At 43.2% G+C, this 24054-nt stretch overlaps 1 protein-coding gene across 3 annotated transcripts in view; it reads right to left on the reverse strand.

Annotated features, from left to right (window-relative positions):
• Positions 1-560: 560 nt before the first annotated feature.
• The window catches only part of LOC139277282 (RNA-binding protein 5-like), a 47985-nt gene continuing 24491 nt past the window's right edge, over positions 561-24054 (reverse strand). For all 3 annotated transcript variants that reach the window (XM_070895545.1, XM_070895546.1, XM_070895544.1), the window contains exons 13-25: positions 23874-23954; positions 23392-23485; positions 20312-20385; positions 18549-18627; positions 18354-18445; positions 16130-16300; positions 15637-15783; positions 13715-13801; positions 12440-12631; positions 5339-5413; positions 4749-4846; positions 2618-2747; positions 561-905 (exon numbers count right to left, since the gene is read on the reverse strand). In XM_070895545.1, coding sequence (XP_070751646.1) covers positions 780-905; positions 2618-2747; positions 4749-4846; positions 5339-5413; positions 12440-12631; positions 13715-13801; positions 15637-15783; positions 16130-16300; positions 18354-18445; positions 18549-18627; positions 20312-20385; positions 23392-23485; positions 23874-23954 — 1446 coding nt within the window. In that variant the 3' untranslated portion in view covers positions 561-779. The remainder of the gene's footprint in view (positions 906-2617; positions 2748-4748; positions 4847-5338; positions 5414-12439; positions 12632-13714; positions 13802-15636; positions 15784-16129; positions 16301-18353; positions 18446-18548; positions 18628-20311; positions 20386-23391; positions 23486-23873; positions 23955-24054) is intronic.

Below are 24054 nucleotides of genomic sequence, written 5' to 3' on the forward strand. Positions count from 1 at the left end.
GTCAATCCAAAATATCACTAATAAGGTAACCCAATTAGAGATCGAAGTAGGTCGCAAGAGGGGGGCGAAGGGATCTATGAAATGTATAAATGATGTACAATTTTTGCTATTCAGGGAGCATCTCCACTCACAGGCGGCTGTGATGAGGGGTGTTCCCGGACGTTCATAATTAAAGATCGTTATAACCTTGCCATCCGTCTCTGTCTGCTAACTTCGAGAACTGCTAGGCGGGTATCTCAGAGGGCCAACTCATGGGAGGAGAAGCCTTCCCATTTCCCCCTACACCGACCTTCACTTCCCCACAGTACTGGAGATTAATTACACAGTGGCAAGTTCCACAAAATTATAGAAAATAGGTAATTGGCTATATTCACGTTAAAAATTGAAATGTGCGTTACACAAAATAAAACCACTCGTCTCAGCTGCCCAGTCACATCTTGTCTATGTAAGGTTTTGTTTTTAATTGATTACTTATACAGTAAGAGATTCTTTGATCCCTTATGTTCTGAAAATTACATCCATGTAAACTGCAAGCTGTCTACAAAGAAAAACACTTGGGATTCTTTTCAAAATTTATTCTGAAAAAGGAAACAGTAGATACATTATTATACACTTGATAGACAATACAAAATGTACATTGTACATTTAACATAAATAAGATTTAACCAAAGCATCAAAAAATTACATTTCCTACAGACAAATTGCACTGTTTACTTAAGTACATACCCAGTAGCAAAAAATTAGGAAAAAGTATTTACATATTTACAACCACTCTCAATTTACTCCAGTTCGTTAAATCTTGTAAACATAGCTTTTTTAACAGCCTCTTTGTAGGAATCTGAAGTAGTAACACCGTATGAACTTCCTCGTGCTCCCAAACCAGCACCCTTCATCCTCGTTTGAGCCTGAAATTATAAATCAATTGTTACGACACTGAACTGTGTGGAGATCACGCTGATTCAAGAGTGCTCAAATGTACTCCATCCATTTTCCCATCCCCATCAAACAAAACGAAGGCACAGCATTATTCCCAGCACTCGGATTGTTATGGAATTTATCATCAATACAGCTCCTGGGTTCATTCACCCACCAGATAGTTCATTGCGATAGGCAGAACTACTCCCCAACCAGAACAAAACTGATGAATGCAGCCTTGTAGAAAGTCAACAGCTAGCATCGGTCAAGACCAGTTTCAGCTTCAATGCTTAGACCAGACCACATTTAGATTACAATTTTAAGTCTGCATCACAGAAATGCAATAAAATACCAAACATCCACCAAAACTACTAGCAGAATCCTAAACTTTAATTTGTACAGAAGTATCCAGTCTCAATTAAATCTAGCGAAAATACATGTATTGAAATAAACTGTTACAAATGGAAAGGGGCAAAGCTACTTGATGTTTGACAAACATGAAAATGCTTAGTTAAAAAATAATCGCCTTTTGTGAAATCGCACAATTACTTTTAAACATAATTATTTCACAGTATCGGAGCAGGAAATCAAGAATAAATTTTCCAGGAAAAGTTTAGAAAATAAAGGGCCCCAAAATTTAATTGCATGAACGAGCCCATTTTTGCATTTATCCACACCCTTTTCTCTCTTTATTTCCCTCCCACTTCCAGTCTTGGATCATTTTTTTTGTTGCAAGGTGTCTTCTCAGAATGTTTTGGATAACCCAGGCTGATCGAACATTCAAACTATTGGCTCCCTGGCGTCTTCAAATGCCGCTCTCCAATTGACAACCACGAGGTGTACCAGAGTAATCCTGCGTGGCTTTCTTTCCTATGGGAAGGAACATGGTTGGTCTCCACTAAACATCTCTTCACAATCAGAAACCTACATGTACCCATTTCATTGAGTGGCATATTTTGTAGCATCAGTTGAAGAAGATGCAGAAGAAACCAAGTGAGCGTATACCACAAATATTTAAGTTATGATCAGTAATGAGTGGGTGCAGATAATATCCCATGCTCAATGTCTAACTCTGAACACAAAGCAAAATCAAAATGAACTCTAATTGTAAATAGAACTATACTAATGCACTAATTTCAATGGTTCTTATAATTGCACCTTGTCTATTCTCAAACTATAACATTTCCAAGAAACACAAAACATTTTCAAATTTCTTCTCATTTCTTTCTTTATGGCGGTGATTCATTAACATACAGTTCTATAAGAAACACTGTGCCTCTATTCGGCCTTGCCCTGTGCTGAGACCTGGACAGTGAGCATCTTGTGACTCGCTCATGAGGGGATCAGAACAAACATCGATCCTATCCTCATCAGAACACACTTCTGCTCGTCATTCACTGACCACATGCTTTGAAGTAGGAACGCTGAGCTCTTGTGCCCCTTTTTGGCTCAGGATGTGTAATTGTGGCATTCTCAAAATGCTATCCTGGCAAATGCAGCGTTGTACCAGGGATCAATCCTGGAACCTTACTGGCTTGTATGACTTAAAATGGTGAATCTATTCACTGAGGGAGCAACATAACATTTTATTGGCATCAAGTCATTAACACCCAGAGTCAAAACAATCCCTCATAATAAATTGCATCAACAAGTGACAAAACAGTTGAGAAAGAGAATGCCAGAAAAATATAAAACACCATACCTGTATAGGCGCTGTAATACCTTGCTGATTTCGACCTAACCCAGAGCCTTCTTTCCAACCCATAGCCTGTAGCATTCGACTCCCAATATTGTCACTGTTAATACCATTTTTTGTTGGCTGTTCAAAATCGCTGTGGTAACAGAAACATATGATTACTGATTGAGATACACCTTCAGAAAACTCAAACACACTTATCTGTGCAATGACAGTGCTGTCAGAAAGCAAGTGCAATTTGCCAATGAGAAAATTTTGATCATCGTGTAGCAGGATTTCCACTCAATTTAAAAAAAAAACCTTGTTAAGGAAGCTCAATTTTATACCCGAGTAAGCGACTTGTCACTACTACCGTCTTTCCTGCCATTAAAGATGCTCCAGGTACCAATCGGATCCAGGAGCTGGCAGTGGAATTGGGCTGGATAGCTTTGTCGGCCGGGGCAGACACAATGGGCCGAAATGGCCTCCTTTCCATGCTGTAAATTTCTATGATTCATCCCACGGCAATAATCTAACTTCACTTTAATGTGATCCAGTCTGGTGCTAGACTGAAATGAGTCAAAAGCAACAGTGTTTGTTGCCAAAATGAGAAAATACATCTACTGTTACAGTTGGTGTCAAGGAGCAAACACCTTTAGGAAAGCAGAAAATTGGCAATGGACAAATCTTAGATATTTGACAGTTGATTGCATTGCTCCATGGAATATGATCACTTCCTGAGTTGCTACAGCAGATTTGCTGAGATAATGTGGGCAAGGAGATTTCCACATTGCACATCTGCTGGAAAAGGCTGTTGCAATTATTCTTCATTTAGATTAATAATGGGTTGCTTTTAATACGTTTCATAGGTTTAATAGCAGCAACTTACAATAGCAGTGAATTGGACAAGATCTGGGTTGGCTGGGTCGCATCAAAATTATTCAACTACGAACTCAACTACAGTTTGAGGGTCTTTTGCAGCTTTCAGAAATCCCGTGGACAAAAAAAAAGCCAAAATGCTAAATCAAGTTCAAATGTACAATGTTTAGTGGAATTCCCTCCCTACACCTATCTTTCCTCCTTTACTCAGAAGGTTGTGAATCTTTGGAAATCTCTACCCCAAAGGGCTCTGGATGCTGAATTGTTGAGTATATCCAAAGCTGAGATATAGTTTTTGGACTCTAGGGGAATCAAGGGATGTGGGGATCGAGTGGGAAAGTGGAGTTCAGGTCGAAGATCAGCCATGATCTTATTGAATAGCAGAGCAAGCTCGAGGGGCCGTATGGCCTACTCCTGCTCCTAATTCTTATGTTTAAGGCACTCCTTAAAACCTACCTCCTTCTGCCCTAATATCTCCTTGTGGCTGTGTCAAATCTTGTTTTATAATGCTCCTGTGAAGCGTTTTGGGATGTTCTACTACGTTAAAGGTGCTATATAAATACAAGTTATTATTCAAAAGTGTATTTTAGCTTCAGTTGTTTGATATGGAGAAATCTGCTATGTTGAGTTTGGTTCTCCCTTTTACGCGTATCGCTAAGTTTAAGAGTTTTTGATCCATTCATCTTTTGAATAAAGTGCACTTCTGATAATTCAAAGTTATTTATTTGCATTAAAAGATTCAAATGGTCCAGTAATTCAAATTAAGCAACTGGAACAAAACAACAACTTTTTTTTAAATTAAGAAAAAAGAAATTCAAATTATCCAGTAGTTCTAAATAAGTAACTGAATTATCAGAAGTGGATAGTACATCAACATGGGTTTCACTTCGGACACTATTTTCAAATCTAACTGTTGACTGCTTGCAGCTTCCCATTCAATCCTGCCCTACTGCATTTTGTTTTTCCACGACTCAGCCACACAAGAGTACATTCAAAAGATGGGCTTGCTTTGATATTTTAATACATTCGATGCATTTAATGCATAACGAAGCGGAGGAGTTCAGTTCACAAAGAGAGGAACGGACATCAATTTAGAACTAAAATTCCCCTGTCAGAAAATATTCTAAAAGATAGTAACTGCGAAAAGGGTAATTGAGGACTCGGAATAAGGGAAATATAGTTCAGACTCAGATCACAAGTTAGTTTCTAGCTTTGATCAGGATCAGCTATAATTAGTTGTTATCTGTTTGAGACCATTGAGAACACAGACTGCGCTTACATTACAGCAGCATTATTAAACCTCTTCTTCTTGGGCTCTGGAGGCTCTGGGATTCCATACTTTTCTCTTCTTTCTGCTGCCCTGTCTCTGTACTTCATCTGCAAGGGGAAAAAGGGAGCGATTAAAGAAATGTTAAGATACTAAGTCATTTAATGTCATTTTAAATGTTAAATCAAAGTAATTTTTGCAAAAGTAATGGTTACAATCCCTCACGCATTAATTTGCAGCACTATCGCACAAAACAGATTCTAGCCTTTTCAGCTCCAAGATGTTTGGAATGACAAGCAACTTGGATCCAGTTACTGCAGCCACAACTTGCATTTATATAGCGTATTTAACATAGTAAAACATTCCAAGATGCTTCACAGGAACATTATCAAATATTTGTCAGTGCCACGGAGATTAGGACAGGTTGGCCGGCGAGGTAGATTTTAAGGAGCGTCTTAAGGGAGAAGAGAGAGGTAGAGAGGTTTAAGGAGGGAATTCCAGAGCTTAGGGCCTAGACAACTGAAGGCACGGCCACCAATAGTGGGGTGATGGAAAATGGGGATACACAAAAGACCAGAATTGGAGGAGCACAGAAATCTGACCTCATTTTCTGTTTTTTCTAACGCCTCGAGTTCTCGGTCAGACATTCTCGATCTTCGACGGATCTCTAAGTTTTGCTGTAAATGTAAACAGTGTAGTTATGACAAAGACATTTAATAAACGGCTGCAATATGATCATTGTTCTCGCTCCAAGTCCTTACAAAACATCCTCACCAGAGATGGAAAGCAAGCCAAAGTCATTTTAATTAGCTTGTTGGGACGAGCAGCGAAGAAACTAACTTCCCAGCAATATGTATTGGATTTGAACTGAAAGGAAGGCCTTGTAAATCTACTGAACCACCCAATGGCTACGGGGTACATATAATAACTGGTTTGGTCAGTGGTTTACATTTTGTGTCGACAAAGTATATGGCTTCACACTGTTGGCAAATTTAAAGTTGCAGACAGACAACTTATTCCAGGATTCTCTGCATCTTGATTTCTCCCCTCCCCCCAAACCACACCTGAACACTCGAGTTTTCCGTTATCCTTTGGTCTCAGTTTCATTTCTGATAGAGAATTCAAACAGGCTGCATTTAGACAGGCTGTGAAAATTCACAGACAACAAGTCAGAGATGCTACATGCATTTCAGCCACATTGCGTTAAGTCATCAATCAACTTGACATTTTCGGACCTTGGGTAGTGAGCCAATAAGGTCAAAGACGGCGAGTTCTTTTCTGTAAATTGATCCAGGTATAAATACAGCCATTTTGACCACGTGTCTCAGTAAGACAAAGAAACTGGCAATCAGCCAGCAGCTTGTTACTCTCTGTCAAGATTAAAAAGTTAAAACTACCATCGGAGTTCGTATTTCATTGGAAATTAAGAGATCTAACAATTTTGGCGCTGCGAACAGGATCGCTGAGGAAAGAAACTGAATTTTGGACATCGGACCGATATATTGAGGTAAGGACTCCTCTTTTTAAAAAAAGTCCTCGGTCAAAAGTCTAAATTTGCCTCTCCTTCTACGCGATTCCGAAAGCCTCCGGTTTGCGAACCCTCCGGTTGGTAGTCGGCTCGAGGTCCCATAGACGTCTAAACTTCGGCGGTGTGGTAGTTAATTAATCACCGACCTACTGATCGGTTAGCAAGCCTACGACTCGAGACCCCAGTAAAGAAATGGCAGCAGGAGATAAGAACAAAGAATTGCCTACAACTGTTAAAGGTGCGCAGACACCACCTGAAGTTTCGCTAGATTTAATTCTCGAACAGTTGAAAGAATACATAGGAGCAACAATTCAACTTATCTAAAACCTGTATTAAGATTGAACAAAAGTACGGAACCTCCAAAGGACAATGGTCCTTGGACGAGATTAAAAGGGTCTGGGGAAAAACGACCCGTATGAAAAATAAAGAGCGAGCTAGATGGTCCCTAGCGGTTATGGGCCAGATTCGAAACCGGAATGAAATTATAATGCGTTCCCAACATGATCGAGAACTGACCAGTACAAAGGATCAATTGCAAGCAGTTTGTGCACAGCTGCGACAGAAAAAGCTTGAACTTGAAAAGCTGGAAGCGGAAGTTAAAGATCTTAAAGGTGAAATTAAAGAATGGAAAAAATCATTAGGTCAAGAGACAGTAATAGGAAAAGGAAAATGTATTGATCAATTCCCAGGGTACCCATGTTTGGATAAATTAAAAGCGCAAACCCGAAGACACGACTGAGGAATAGATATGGTTTCTGAATCCTCCGACAATACAGTGTCGGAGGATGATGAAGAATTAGGGGTGCGCTTTGCCCCGTTTAAAAAAAGACGAGTTGTAGTCAAATCAGAAGAGACTGCGGATGAGGGCGGAACCAAAAAAACAAAGAGAAGGGTGTACGAAGAATACTTAGTTCATGCTCCGGCAGACCCAGAGAAAATTGATAAATGGTCCAAGGAATTGCCCAATCCAAAGAAAGGGAGAGTAAAAACATGGGACCAATTGGACTGCTTAAGAAATATATATCAACTTCATCCCTGGGACGGAGTGCAAATTTTGACCATAATGGTGCCAAAAACACAGGGAAGAAAATTGCACGACAAGGTAGATGAAGCTTTGGGGCAGAATGAGCAAAAATTAGACGCAGGATGGGAAGCGATTAAACACTGGATGCAAGCCTTCAGTCCAGCTAAGACAGACTGGGGAAAAATTGCAGCTTGCCAACAGAAAGGAACAGAGGAGGTCCTGGAGTATGACGAGCGGTTTAGATGCACGTGGCTGGAACATTCGGGTATGAATAATACGGATGAGGAAATGGATGAACAAGTGTTTGGACCCCTGAAAGCAGCTTTCGTGGCAGGTCTAAAGCCAGAACTATCCAAAATGCTTAAGGTAGTGTTACCGGACTGGGAAGGTAGAGGAACTACCTTTGCAGCATTGGTGGATCGATGTAACCAATTAGATCGGGATATGGGAGCTAAAGTCCGAGCTGTACAGACTATGGGATGGAAATCCCAGGATTCCGATAAACAGTCATTAGGAAAATTGCCCGGAAAATGTCATTATTGTGGGAAAGAAGGTCACTGGGCCAAGACGTGCAGGGCAAAACAGCAAGGCTGGGGAAGAGAATGCAGCCAGGGATACAATTCAGCCAACAAACCAGGCTTGTCACGAGATAACGACCTCATAGAAGCATTTAAGCGACTGACAATACAACAACAGAAGGAGTTACTTGGGATAGCAAAAAACAATTAGAGCCCACCCTGGCCCCCCCTCCTCGCACTAATACAACAAAGGGGAGATGGGCTATATATAACTGTGAGGGTGGGCGATATGGATGTGGACTGTCTTTTAGACACAGGGGCGGAATTAACATGCTTACCCCTACAATATGGAGACTTTTTGCCGTTGGATGGTAGGGCACGTACAGCCTATGGAGTTGGGGGCGATAAAATGGAAATTAAAAGGACAACACCGGTACTTATAGGGCTGGGTCCACATGAACTAACCACGCCGGTCTGGATAGGCCCAGTAGATCAACCCCTTTTGGGAATGGACATTCTAATCCAAGTAGATTCATCGTTGCATTTCGAGGATGGTCGGGTGACATGGTCAATTAGAACTTTGAAGAAAGAAGAATTGAAGGAACACCCGATATGGGCTAAAGATAAGAACGATTGTGGCCTACTCCAGATGGAGCCTGCGTCATTTACAGGGACCAAGCCTCCATGTACTAAACAGTATCCCATCAGTCCAACTGCCATCGCGGGAATCTTACCGGTTATTCAGCAATTGGAGAAACAAGGGGTGATTATTAAAATGCATAGCTCCTCCAATAGCCCCGTGTGGCCGGTACAGAAATCTAATGAGACTTGGCGTTTGACTGTCGATTATAGGAAAGCTAACCAGTGTATTGATCAAAAAGCTCCTTTGGTCGCAGATCCCTCCACCATTTTTAATGCCCTCAAACCGGAACATAAATATTTCTCTGTTATATATATGGCCAATGGATTTTGGTCGGTGCCTCTGGCACCGGAGGTTTGACAGTGGTTTGCTTTCAATGTCCAAGGACAACAGTATACTTGGACCGGGTTACCGCAGGGTTTCCACAACAGCCCTACGGTATTCCACATGGCTTTACAAAGCCATTTGCGAGAATTACCTCCCCTGTCATCCACAGTCATCCAATATGTAGACGATATCTTGCTAGCTTCAAACACGGAAGAACAGCATGAACAAGATTTACGAGCTTTGTTGGATCACCTTCGGCTGAAAGGACATAAAGCCAGCATTGACAAAGCACAAATATCCCAAGAGGAGGTTGTATACCTGGGACAAAAGATTTCACAAGGAAAGAGAGAACTTACCCAGGATAGAACTGCAGTCATTCGGACTGCTAAAAAACCCACCACTATTCAGGAACTAAGGTCTTTTTTGGGATTGTGTAACTTTAACAGAAATTGGATTGACTCCTTCACACAGCTTGCTCAGCCACTGAATGATATTTTAAAGGGGAAACGTGCCTCTAAAGAAGCCATCACCCTCACTAAACAGCAAGAGGCCTTCCTGAGTTTGAAAAAGGCTTTGTGTTCGGCACCGGCTCTGGGAATCCCCAACAGTGGGAAGCCATTTACCCTGTTTGTTCATGAGAAAGAAGGATATATGACAGCTATACTGACAAGAACATGGGGATCGGCAAAGACCTATTGGCTATTATTCGGCAAAACTGGATGTGGTAGCCCTCGGATGGGGAAGTTGCCCAAGGGCCATGGAAGCTACATGTCTAGTCCTCGACCAAAAGCTGATTGTCAAGTGTCCCCACACCGTACACGCTTTGCTGTCTATGAATAGAATGTCTCAGGTGACAGCAGCAACATCGACCTGCTGGACAGCAGTTTTGGAAGTTCCTAATCTCCATATCGTCCGGGCCAGCCCGGTTAATCCCGCAACTATGCTCCCGATGTCAGAATCGAGGGAGCAAGAGGGGGAGAATGTGAAGAGCATGACTGCGTGGAGATTTTAAAAGAAAAAGCAGCCTTAGCAGCAGAGGAGCCTCTGCACAACCCAGACCTCATCCTGTTTACAGATGGTTCCTCCTTTGTTGACAATGGTACCAGAAAAGCAGGATGGGCAGTTACAACCTTATATGAGGTAGTGGCAAAAGGACGTTTACCCTCAGGAACGTCAGCACAACAGGCCGATTAATGGGCCCTGTCAGAAGCATGTCGAATAGCAGAAGGTCAGACAGCTAATGTCTACACAGATTCGCGTTATGCTTTTGGAGTCGCTCACGACTTTGGTATGTTATGGCGGAAAAGAGGATTCCTCACTGCTGCTGGTACACCTATCTGAAATGGAAAAGAAGTCCGAGACTTACTGGAGGCCATACAATTACCTCAGGAAGTGTCCATCCTGAAGTGTAAGGCCCATACCAAGGAAAATACCACAGAAGCACAGGGAAATGCCCTAGCCGACCAGGCAGCTAAAGATGCCGCCTCACAGGGCGTTCCTCCAGAAGAACCAACACAGATGTGCAGATTGAAAGCACTCAGGACTCTGACACGAGACCTTCAAACAATGCAAGGCGAGTGCTCCAGAGAGGAAAAATGGACATGGATCGAGGCAGGAATTAAGCTATGCGAAGATGGTGTCTGGAGACAAAGAGTTACCGACAAGCCAGTCGCGCCACAAACGCTTATGCCTTTTTTAGCCCAACAGATCCACTCGTAGGGACACTTGGCCTCACAACAGATGACGGCACGGTTCCAGAAAAGCTGGTGGGGTCGGGGATTTAAAAAACATGCCCAGCTGGTAACAGACCGCTGTGTGGTCTGCCAGAAAAATAATTCTGGACCCATCACGGTAATGCCCCAACTGAGGCCCCCTGCCCCTGTCGGACCATTCCAGCATCTGCAGGTTGATTATATATCTCTTCCTTCATGCCAAGGGAACACACTTCACAGGTGCTGTCTGCCAAGAAGTCTGTAGGTTACTGAACATTACGTGGGATTTACACTGTCCTTATCATCCACAATCATCAGGACAAGTTGAGCGAATGAATCGAACTCTGAAACAACGGCTTGCCAAATATCACCAAGAAGGAATACCATGACCCCAGGCACTACCAATAGTGCTATGTAGTATTAGGGCAACTCCGAACAGAACTGCAGGTCTAAGCCCATTTGAAGTTATAACAGGAAGACCCATGTCGCTGCCAGGAACTATCGATTTACGGAAAGCTGATGTTCACTTAATGAGTGACACTTTGTTATCATACTGTCAGAACTTAACCAATGCTATTAGTTCTGTTTCCCGACAGGTATCGGCAGCTTGGGGTAATCCACCCGAAGGAGGACACGACATCATCCCGGGAGTCTGGGTCTATGTGAAAAAGTTGCATAAAGAACCTTTGGGTGCCAAGTGGGAGGGATCTTATCAAGTGTTATTGACCACCCAGGCAGCTGTTAAAGTCTAAGGAAAGCCTGGATCCACGCTTCACACGTTAAACGAGCACCCGTAACTGAAGCTGAAATCTAATAAGGACAATTACTTTTTGCGAAAATGTATAAATTTACTGTATTATTGATTGTAGGTATTCTAGGCATAGGCCTACTTACTAGCCGACACTCTGCACCAAAGGGAAATAGGGTAGCAAGGGAATTACATGTAAATACCTTTTACTTTTATATTGTTTGTTTATGTTGATTCAATGTTGTTGCGACCAGGCGGCTGTAGCTGCTGTCCCGCAGGTGAGACACCTTGTAGGTCCCAGCAGACCGTCTGTACGTGGCACAGGGGTATGTTATGCTTAAGGAAAGGTTGTTTACTGGTTGAATTAAGATATTGATTTGGATTAAATTGGAATAAGGTTAATTAACCTACTAAAACCAGACTTCCATTGTGGCCACGATGGAACTCGGGTTGGTGTAAATTTGTGTGGAAGCTCCTAGTCCGGACATGTGGCGAAACACATCAACAAATTTTAGAAGGAAACTCTATTAACATGTATGAAATTATTTTGTAGAATGTTTAACCAGTGATACCTGAAGTTTTATGATTCAGTTTGTGAAAGAATCAAAGGGGGGATTGATAGAGAATTCAAACAGGCTGCATTTAGACAGGCTGTGAAAATTCACAGACAACAAGTCAGAGATGCTACATGCATTTCAGCCACATTGCGTTAAGTCATCAATCAACTTGACATTTTCGGACCTTGGGTAGTGAGCCAATAAGGTCAAAGAAGGCGAGTTCTTTTCTGTAAATTGAACCCGCTATAAAATACAGCCATTTTGACCATGTGTCTCAGTAAGACAAAGAAACTGGCAATCAGCCAGCAGCTTGTTACTCTCTGCCAAGATTAAAAAGTTAAAACTACCATCGGAGTTCGCATTTCATTGGAAATTAAGAGATCTAACAATTTCAATGTATCTTTTCAGATGTTTTATCAGAGTGGTGCATAGTTTTTCATCATAGACCAAAGGATCTGCTTTGATTTACTCTCAAGTAGAATTATTGTAATACCCAATATCAAGGCAGCAGAATGAAGACTGACATCAAGAAATACTGAGATGGAAATTCAGCTAATAAAAGTATTACTGCTTCTTTGTGTTTTGTAGCATGGACACGCATTGCACTTTCACATGGTTTTACAAAGATAATTAGTGTTGCTCTAGTTACCCTGTGCAGGTCAGAGAGTTGCTGATGCCGAGTAAGTGCCTCTCTGTTGGGAAACTGTCTTCTGCATAGCAGGCAGGCTATTTTGCTCCAATCTGTCAGCTTTTCTTCCAGGTCTTGTATTGTCTCTTGCTCTTCGTCATCACTCTCTCCACTGTATGATGCCACAAGTCCCTGCAGTGGACTTGACTTTCTCTACAAGATAGATATCAAGGTTCAGTTGAAAAGATGCACATTTCTGGCTGAGGAGTTTCAGTGAAACATTCTTTATTCACTGAGTGAATCATGAAAACTGCAAGATAATCAAGCGCCCCCAAATTATGGTCTTGCACATATAACCACACAAGTGCATGGACATGGAAATGAAGACAAGAACGACAGAAAGGTACGATATAATGTTCATCACCAAGAAAAAGGAGATGAAGTATAAACAATGAATTAAACATTATGCAGTTTGAAAATCACACTCAAGGCTTTATCCAACAAAACATCTGGTGGATAATTGAAGTGTCAACAGGTTCAACTCCAGTGTACACAAAACCTGATACAGCAGAAAGCTGCTCGAGAGATCACCCCAAACTCCCAATTGCATAAGTCAAAGCAAAGTTTTGTTAATCAAAGCCCTTTGAACTTAAAAAAAAAGAATGACTATCTGTTTCTTTAACTTGGCATACAATTTAATTTTTAAGGTTTTGTATACTCCCCACATGCAACCTGAGAAAATGGAATCGACTTTAACAGCTCATGTGGAGGGTCATCATCATACTGGTCAAAAGAATCTCACTCAGCAAAATGATAACGATATTACTGCAGTATGCCAAGGTAAACAAAGGAAAAATAATGACCCTTCAAACTGCTGTTTTATTCTATTTCCTTTCCATTTCCACCCTCTGCCTCGATCACAAATTTCAACTGGCTTCAAATGCATCAGATCGACATCAGAGTGGGGCACGGTTTATCATGACAAACCAAAGAGCAGGTTCGTTTTCATTGTCAATAGTGCACACTGGATTAAAAACCTTTCCATGCGGGTCAGTCACTGAGCTGCAGGATGAAGCCTGCTGTTCTCCACACTGCGTTCACATTTCTGGTACCTCGCCACGACCATGCTCACCATCACAGAATGAAAACCAGGGGGGAAATTCCCTGCTCCAAACAACTGCACCACTTGCAATACTCAGGGGCTGCGAGACCTTCTTCAACCAGTCAACTCAGGCAGCTAACATAAATGGAAATTGGAGAAAACAAAATTGAGGCTTAAAAGAAAGATACCCAAACCTTTAGTGGACTTTCATCATCATCTCGTAGATGTTCCACTAGACCACTGAAAGGTTCAAGTACCATTGGCTGACGTTCCATCATCCCCTGCAACAGATGCATTTAATATCAGTTAGAAAGAAATACGCAGTTGAACTATTGTAACTTCTGAGAAAGCAGAGTATTTGTGGAGAGGGGACTGAAGACAGGAGAGCTATGGACATTCTCAAACAGAATCTGGCTGTGAGAAACAGTTTAGACCTTCAGGCCCTTTACTGCAACTTGTGCAATGCTTAAGTACTGAGCATCAGCCACTAGAGACCTTCAGTGGACTGTAAAGAATTACAGAATTTACAACGCAAACAGGCCATTTCTCCTCTGTCCTAAATCTCGTGCATTTAATCTTATTTAAGTTCCCTCAACCAACGAAAGAATCTGTTTGTATCAACTGTTACATTGCTCCGTAATTTTAAAACACCGTTATCAAATCACCCGCAGCGTCTTCTGTTTTAAGACAGCCCCATTTAAAGTTTTTCTCAGGCAACATTCAAGCGAATCTATACTGCATTCTCTCCATTGTCTCAACATTCTTCCTATAGTGCAGAGCCCAAAACGATACACGGCATAAGATTTTATATAGATTCACTATTGCACCTTGAATTTTATATTCGATACATCTTGCTGTAAAACCAAGTATTTCATTATCATTTTATGGCCTCATCTACGAGGTACTGCTTTTAATGACCTGCAAACCTGAACCCCCAAATCCCTCTGCTCTTCCACATTATAAGTATAATTACTATTTTGTTATATAAATGAAAATGCAGCATCTCATTCACTGACAGATGTAGTTCAATCACTTGTTTGCCCATTCCTACCGTCTTATCAACCTCCTCATGCAGCTTCCTTTGGTCCTCAGTTTTAGTTACTATGCCTCCTATTTTATCATCTTCATATGTGGACTCCGCTGCCTCTAGATCAATACGCAAATCACTGACGCCCAGATAAGAACCCTGTGGGACACTGCTACCAACACTGAAAATGTTGTTACCCTTTCACTAATTCCATACCCCTTAATATTCTCCTACATGGTACCTTGTCAAGGGCTTTCTGTAAGTCAATGTACGTATCCACTGCATTAACACCCGCGCCCCCCCCCCCCACCACCCCGACCCATCCCACCATATCTATTAGAATCTCAGGCTTCTCAAGCACAACTTCCCTTTCTGAAATCAGTGTCAGCAGCTTCTAACTATTTTCTCTTCACCTGGATATTTAGTAAATCCATCTTTAACATCTATGGTTGGGGAGATTTTGTAACCGTTAAAAATTAACTGGTCTGTAATTACCCAGGTTAGCAGTCTCTTTGAAAATCGGTACTACAATAGCCACTCTCCATTACACATTCATTTATAATAGAACCTCGAAATATAATTTCTAATGCCCCCGCTATTGCTTCCCCCATTTACTTGAAGATCTTCGTATATATCCTGTTAGGTCCCAGCACTTTGTTCTCCTTTAACTTTAATATATCTTTTATTTATTATAACATCTCATCTCATTTTTAGCTAATTCAGGATTTATCTCCTCCACAATATCCTTCTCCTTTTTAAACAGAAGAAAAGCATGCACGATTTCAATTCATCCTCTTCTCACAGGGATCCCACCTCACATTTAATAGTTCCCTTTTTACTATATTTGCAGAAAATTTGAGTTTTTAAATTTAAAAAAAGTGAGATTCTGCCCTCATTCACCCTCCTCACTTTCCTCATCCTGCTCAACCTCTTTCCTCATTTGCAGAGTAGTTTCCCTCTACTTGAGCATAAAATTATTCTAGCTCCCAATTTACTTCACATGCCTCAAGTTATTCAGCTATTTTGTGCAACCTTTGTCACCCCAATCCCGCAGCAGATACTTTCAACGTTTAAATTCCACTAACATACCCTTTTCTCAAACAAAGCAAATCCTGCATCGGCTGCTGCAGACTCTCTCCTCTCTTCTTCTTTAGATGCCATCATCTGCAAAGTGGTTTTGACATTATCTTTCTGCTTATTCAGACTCTTAGCCCATCGCTCCATGTCTTTGGCAATCTACAGGTAAAAGAAAAACAAATATTGTTCACCAACGTGCCACCTTTAGTTTCCATTTACCCATCAAATACAGTCACTGCCCAAGACGCAGGTTTTTAAATGTTGGACTAGCATGCACAGAATTGCTCGACTTAAGTTTAACACGAATCAGAGGACAAGGGCTTCGCCACAAGGAGAGGCAACCAGAGTAAAAGTCATTTTGGTGGTACTCTTCCAGTAGGCCACAGTAACATTTCCATCGGCTTGAGAGCAATTCATTGGCATGTCTCAGCTGCAATGGTGCATATTCAGGGGGGGGAAAAACCCCAAACCATTGGTGTTCATAACCTCAACACGAGATTCTCACCTGTTGTGCTGTCCTGCTCTTTGGTTTTTCCTTCTTCTCTTTCCCCTCTTTGTTTTTTATCCCAGTCCCTGCTTTCATGCTTTGCTGTGCAGTTTGATCTGGGGCAGGCAAATAAGTCTGTTTCTCTCCATCCCAATACATGTACTGTTGAGTTTGTGCATTGTAATAGTACTGAAACAAAAATATTTTACAAATGCATTACTGTCCTATAACAACATGCATTTATATACAAGTGCCTTTAATATAGTAAAACGTCCCGTCACATCATGCCACGGCACGTCACATATAATGCATGGCCTTAGCTGTTTTACATGGCTACATGTCAGTGATCAAAGATCTATAACTCAGTGCATGTAGAGATACTCAGTGACGAAAGGTCAGACCCGAAACGTTAACATTAACTGTTTTTCTCTCCAAAGATGCTGCCTGACCTGCTGAGATTTCCAGCATTTGTGTTTTTATTTCAGATTCCAGCATCCGCAGTATTTTGCTTTTATATGTGTGTTGTTGTAGAGATAATCAGTTATGAATTGGTAGCATCACTTGACATGGATTTTATACAAGGGGGAACAAAAAGTTACAGCAACCGAATGACTCCACTGATCAGTTCATTCTTAAGCTTGTTTCTCTGCTGTCTTAGCCTTCAGTCTCAGCTTTGTTCCAATGTATCCATCAGATGTATATCAGAGTGGTGCATGGTTTTTCATCACAGACCAAGGTTTTGACAATGTAATTTATTTTAAATTGAAGATGACATCCCTCTTTAACGTAGGTTTCTCGCCACACAATGTAACATCCATGTGAAAGAGCAAGAGCTAGCTACTTTGAAGACCTCAAGTCAGTTCTGCTCAGAAAACAGCACTAGAATGTACTGGTCCAGGGCACAGCAACTGTTCTCGGATTCTCTCTTCCTGGAGATCAGACATGTTGCTGTGCACTTTGAAAGAAAAAGTTTAATCTTTATACCTATGTTGGCAATAGCATAACTTCTGAACATTAATCCCTGACTCAAACAGTTTATAAATTCAGCTACTGAACTCATTGTCCCAAAGTTCAACATACCAAATCCATATTTTAAGTTTAGATTCCAAAATGTTCCATTGGCTGCTGAGGATTATTTACCAACCAGCAAGCAGCAAACGCTGCTTAAAATGTCAAAAGATGATGTACTTGCGTCTATGACATAACCATGGCAATCTTTGCACTTTAGGCATTAATTGGCTTAAAAAGGAAAACAGCCTTTAAACCCAACCAGTGGCCTACTTTCTGACAAAGGGCCACAGACCTGAAACGTTAGCTCTGTTTCTCTCCACAGATGCTGCTTGACCTGCTGAGATTTCCAGTATTTTGTGCTTTTAATTCAGATTCCAGCATCCGAAGGATTTTGCTTTTGTCTACTTTTACTTTGTGGGCTCCATCTGAAAAATGCATCATGGGACCAAAAAAAAAACACAAATGTCTCAAGACAGCTCAGGGGGAAAAGTTAGAATAGGTTATGTTAAAAGTTTTTAAAAAACAGAATAGAGTGGAAAAAAAAAGACAGGACAAGCAGCAATGTCTTAGTTGTATGGCATTAACTGGTATTTCTCACATTAAGTAGGTTTACTATTGTAGCCAAGATAGATGCAGAGAGAATGTTTCCACTCATCTAGGGGGAATCTAGAACTAGGAGGCATAGTTTCAGAATTCTCTACAGCAGAGAGCTGTGGAAGCTGGGTCATTGAATATATTTAAGGCGGAGATACAGATTTTTGAGCGATAAGGGAGTAAAGGGTTACGGGGAGCAGGCAGGGAAGTGGAGCTGAGGCCATGATCTTATTGAATGGCGGAGCAGGCTTGAGGAGCCAAGTGGCTTACGCCTGCTCCTATTTCTTATGTAACCAGGACTTGTTTCATGGTCATAGTTTGAGCTGAAAACAGACTGGCTGATTTAAGAGATCCTGAAATTCCCAGTGCCTGATGAGAGTCAATAGGTTAACTTCATTTTAATGGAAGAGTCAATTTATTAGAAGTAAGACAAAGACTTTTAAATAACTCAACATTCAGAAGCCAGTCATGAGTAATTTAGCTTAAGGATCTCCGTTAATCCACGAAGCATTGAATGGCCTTTGTGGGGCTCAACAGACACATTGATCAATCAGAAGTTGTCCAAATGCTAATTACAACCAATCAGCACAGAACAGTTCTTGCATTGTATGCTGCTTTGCTAATTATGGATATGTACCTGAGAATTTGGATCATAGTAGAATCCAGTCTGTGCATCATAGTAAAATCCAGATGACTCATCATATTGGTAAGTGGACACATCTGGTACAGCTGGAACAGGAAAAAAGGGACTTCTCAGCAGCAGCTCAATAAAGAGTACTTAAATAAACCCAAAGTAGTGAGTAAAAGGCATCAATCTGAGGAAAGCACTCACGATAGCTTGAATCCTTAGAGTCTGAAGAACTATGAGGTGGGGTGGTATCTGTGTGCTGGGACTGGCCGGCTTGCAATGCCTGCCAAAAACATTACCTTGTTTTAAAAGCATTCAGAAGAAAATTATAGAACCATTACTATTAACACTGCGCACAATGTGAACGGTGAGTATGTCAGCCAACTTCCCAGTCTCATCCATGCCACCACGCATAAACAAGTAATAACGGAACAACACTTGGCCAAGGAAGGCTGGAGAGAAGGAAAAATGAGCGCACACACAATAGAAATAGGGACTCATTTCTAGGCTGTCCAAATGAGATCCGTAAATCACTCTGTGCGCAAGGGGGGGGGGGGGGGGGGAAAAGAGAGAGAGGAGAAAAATTCCTGCTTACGTCATTCTATATACCAAAAGTCTAGCGCATGTTAAAACTCAGAACAGCAACCAGAAAAGCTACTCAATTTGATCTCACATGCAGTATTCTACCAATTCTGTCGGGAAAAATGTAGATGATACACGGAGTACAGAGTATACACGTATGTCAAACTGTAAGGTGTTGACCAAATTACTATATAATACAGGTTGTACCTCTCCAGTCCGGCATCCTTGGGAACTGACCGGTGCGAGACCAGAGAATTTTCTGAACCATGGGAGGTCAACTGGTGACAATGCTGCTGACAACAACCTGTACATGTTCTATGCATGCGCTGGCGCAGAAGCCTACTGCGCAGCATTTAGTCGTCCAGAAGACGAGAGAAGCAGTGGGGCGGGGAGAAAGAGAATGGGGCCAGGCACAGCTTCGGCATCTCAATCTGCCGCCTGTCCTTCCCTTTCCTGCTTAGCTTAACGAGCAGCGCAGGACACCACCCACGCTGGGACTGATGCCGGACCAGGGAAGTTTCCAGACTAGAGTGTCCCGGAATGGACACTTTAAAGAAATACAACCAATTAAAGGTAATATGGTTTGTGATTGCGTTCGAATGCCCTAGTCAGGAGTGGTAAGTGTGCGTTAGTGCCAAATCCCAGTACCAGCCATGCCATGAGGTGGAGGCACTGAGCAGTAGATTGGCACCATCACCGAAGAGAAGAGAGCATGAGACCCTAATCTACTCTGGATTTTCTAAAAATAGCCATCTCAAGTGTGATTGGTGCACTGTTTTTAATGTTACATCATTCGGCAGCATCTTCAGTCACTAGCTCCCAAACCACTGTAATTTTGCACCCAGCAAATTTCATAGCCAATGACAATAGAATCCTTGCAGAACATCTGTCCATAGCAGTTCAGTCAATATCAAATATAATCCAGCTGTATTTTTACTACGTACAAACATAGGAATGTACAGGACCAAACAAGACCATTGCAGTCCATCTGGCTGCCCCAATGTCTGGGAAATATATCCCATTCCTCAGTTAATATGAATTAAAGTTTGTTTTAAAAAGTTTCAATGCTATTGACTTGGTGCGAGTAGGAAGATGGAGCTCAGAGTTACAGAATAGGGCAAGCTTGTTGGACCGAACATTGTTTTCTTGTTCATGGATTTGGCTGGCATGTTCAGTTTGGACATTGAACAGAATGGGCTGCTACATTATGTCCGTGTTACTCAAAATGTTTTGTTTTGTTTTAGTGGGAATATTCCGCAGGATTAAGAGAACACAAATTACTTCGGCTTCACGGACAGTGATACGAAGAGTATTTTTCTATTAACTGATGTACCATAAATTCAAAAACCCATAAAACACGAGAATACATAAAGGTCCCAACATACCTCGGATTGATTCTGTGATCGGTAGGACTGACCCTCCTGGGAAATTGTTGCAGATTTAGCAACTGTAGGAGGAGCTATCGAGAAAAAGAGAACTTAGAAACATACTGTGGGACGGGATGAGCCAGTAGTATTGTACAAATGTATCAACATAATTATATAGGTCAAAAACTCATTAGCATATTGAGTCAGCAATGCTCCAGTCAACATCACACATTACCCAATATGATTTACAGTGATGCAAGTACCCGATTATCTAGGCCTCTTCCCCAACCATTTCACAGTGATGTGAGTACCTAATTATCCAGGCCTCTTCCCCAACCATTTTAGGTTAAGAGTTAGTTTCATTCTAACAGAGGTAGAGTTTACCCATATGCTCAGTGAGCAGCAAACAGCTTCGTAACTTATGATTATAGAAGCACTCTGTCCACGAACAGTCTCCGATAGAGAGAATCAAAACTCTCCATAATGCGAGAGGGAGCTAAATAATGAAACTGAAAGAGTGGTAGGGATGGAGATCATTAAAACTGAGGGGCCAAGTTTCGGCCCGAGTTGCTCCTGTTTTTTTGGAGCAACTGGTTTGGAATGGAGTATCTTAGAAATTTGAGTTCTCGGCATTTAGTTTGCTCCAGTTCGAGTCAGTTAGAACAGTTTCACTTTGGAACAGAATTTTTTTTTTCAAAAGGGGGCGTGTCCGGCCACTTACGCCTGTTTTCAAAGCTTCGGTAGTGAAAACTTACTCCAAACTAACTTAGAATGGAGTAAGTGAAGATTTTTGTACGTTCGAAAAAACCTTGTCTACACTTTAGAAAATCAGGCGTAGGTTACAAATTAGGCGTAGGGAATGTGGAGGGGGGGGGGGGGTTTAAAGGGAAGTTTACAAACATTAAACACTTCAGTTTTACAAATAAAGAGCCATCATCAATAAATCAACCAATAAATAATAAATTTTTTTTTATAAAAAATAATATTTAAAAAATAAATCAATAAAACAAAACATTTTCTACTTACCGACTGCAGCACCGGGAGTCCAACAATGTGCTGGGACGGCCCCCCTCGTCAGTGTTTCTATCTGCCTGTCTGTGTGTGTCTCTATCTGCCTGTGTCTCTCTCTCATTCTGTCTGTGTCGGGGGAGGGGGCAGGGGGAAGGAGGAGAGGGGGGGGGGGGGGGAAGGGGGAGAGGGGGAAGGAGGAGAGGGGGGGGGAAGGAGAGGGGGGGGGGAAGGAGAGGGGGGGGGAAGGAGAGGGGGGGGGGGAAGGAGAGGGGGGGGGGGAAGGAGAGGGGGGGGGAAGGAGAGGGGGGGGGAAGGAGAGGGGGGGGGAAGGAGAGGGGGGGGGAAGGAGAGGGGGGGGGAAGGAGAGGGGGGGGAAGGAGAGGGGGGGGGAAGGAGAGGGGGGGGGGAAAGGAGAGGGGGGGGGGAAAGGAGAGGGGGGGGGGAAGGAGAGGGGGGGGAAGGAGAGGGGGGGGGAAGGGAGAGAGGGGAGGAGGAGGTGGGGGGGGAGGAGAGGGGGGGGGGAAGAGAGGGGGGGGGAAGGAGAGAGGGGAGGAGGAGGGGGGGGAAGGAGAGGGGGGGGGAAGGAGAGGGGGGGAAGGAGAGGGGGGGGAAGGAGAGGGGGGGGAAGGAGAGGGGGGGGGAAGGAGAGGGGGGGGAAGGAGAGGGGGGGGAAGGAGAGGGGGGGAAGGAGAGGGGGGGGGGAAGAGAGAGGGGGGGGGGGAAGAGAGAGGGGGGGGGGAAGAGAGAGGGGGGGGGAAGAGAGAGGGGGGGGGAAGAGAGAGGGGGGGGGGAAGAGAGAGGGGGGGGGGAAGAGAGAGGGGGGGGGGAAGAGAGGGGGGGGGGGAAGAGAGAGGGGGGGGGGAAGAGAGAGGGGGGGGAAGGGAGAGAGGGGAGGAGGAGGTGGGGGGGGAGGAGAGGGGGGGGGGAAGGAGAGAGGGGAGGAGGAGGGGGGGGGGGAAGGAGAGGGGGGGGGGAAGGAGAGGGGGGGGAAGGAGAGGGGGGGGGAAGGAGAGGGGGGGGGAAGGAGAGGGGGGGGGGAAGGAGAGGGGGGGGGAGAGGAGAGGGGGGGAAAAGGAGAGGGGGGGGGAAGGAGAGGGGGGGGAAGGAGAGGGGGGGGAAGGAGAGGGGGGGGGGGAAAGGAGAGGGGGGGGGGGGGGAACGGAGGGAGAGAAGGAGGCTGAACGGCCGGGGCCCAAGATCTCGGGCTGGATTTACAGGTAGGTGGCGTCGGGTCTCGGGGCGGGGAGAAAGAGTTGCGGAGGTCGGATCGGGTGGAAGGAGCCTTATTCACGCAGCCCCAGTGAGGCCATTCGGCCAGGTCTCGGGGCTGCGTGCTTCGGGCCCCTCCCAGAGTTTTGGGCGCCTGGAGCTACTGCTCATGCGCACCCACTGTAGCACACATGTGCAGAGGTCCCGGCACTGTTTTCAGCGCAGGGACCTGGCTCCGCCCCCTACAGCTTGTGGTGCGCTGCGCCCAGTTGCAGAAGACCTGCAGGGAGCCGGAGAACAGGTAAGTTTTTTTTAGGCGCACTTTCTGGCACGAAATACAGGCGTCCAGGTCCGGGCTGCGCCGTTTTAGGCGCGGCCCAAAACTTGGGCCCAAAGACACCAAGAAATACTGCAAGGATACAGAAGGTGGGAGGAAAAGTGAGCACACAGTGAACGAAGAATAAATTACAAGATGGTCTAACGAGAAAAAGAGCAAGAGGAATAGCAAGATAAATAGTGAAACAAAGTGCTCCACAGGCTGGACATCGATTCCACTCTGCAACAATCCCAATTTCAATGGGTGGGGCAGCACATTCGAGTACCAATGTACTGCCCAGCAAGTGTCAAGAATCAAGTTCCTATCCACACTTAACCAAACCCGATAACCAATTTCAGTGTGGAGAAACACTAAGTGGAGACCAGACAATTTCATACAAAGAGGGAGGGAAATTGGAAGCAAGAGTTGCTCCATGCTGCTCTGGTACATTCTCGTGGACGGATAAAAGATTTAAACAAACTGCTGGTCTGCACAACTGCGGAGACGACAGATAAGCAGAAAACTTAAAATATTCTACACAAAGGAAAAATCGAAGTGCCACCTGTGATTACTGCGGGTGCCTGGTAGGTCGTCGTTCCTTGTTGAGTGGAATCCACAGAGCCACTTTGGTGCCCATACTCTTGTGAATAGGACATCTAAAGCAGATACGAAAGTAAAACCATCATAGCTTTTGTTTGGACTGAACATTACTGATCTCGCCTATCACAGTGCAGCAACAACTTGCATTTGTATAGCACCTTTCACAGAAAAACATCCAAGGCTAAAGAGTCACTGGCTGGGGTTCAGTGAAACTCCAACTCTTGATACTTCCCAAGTTGTTCCTTTCATAAACTATATTTACAAATGTATAAATACAGGTCTTTTACATGGAACCTGAACTGTCAAAATAATGATTTTTCACTTTCAGAAGGACATACATTATATCTTTTTAACCATTTTTTTTACACTATCGAGGCCGTACATCAATTTTGCATTAGTCACAAAAGAGAGACATGTCAATGTTTCTTATTTTCTTCTACATACTTGTTCATATTGATTGTAGCCATCCTGTCCTGGCTGGAAATAATTGTAGTCAATATTTCCATCTTCTGAACCTTGTTGCACCTGCATCAAGTAATTAAAAATCATTGGGTGGGGGAAAAAAAACGGCCAATAATCCCACTCACTATAGGCACCTACAGATACATGGAGAGAGCTAGATCAG

Source organism: Pristiophorus japonicus, chromosome 12, assembly GCF_044704955.1.
Source record: "Pristiophorus japonicus isolate sPriJap1 chromosome 12, sPriJap1.hap1, whole genome shotgun sequence".
Taxonomy (NCBI): domain Eukaryota; kingdom Metazoa; phylum Chordata; class Chondrichthyes; family Pristiophoridae; genus Pristiophorus; species Pristiophorus japonicus.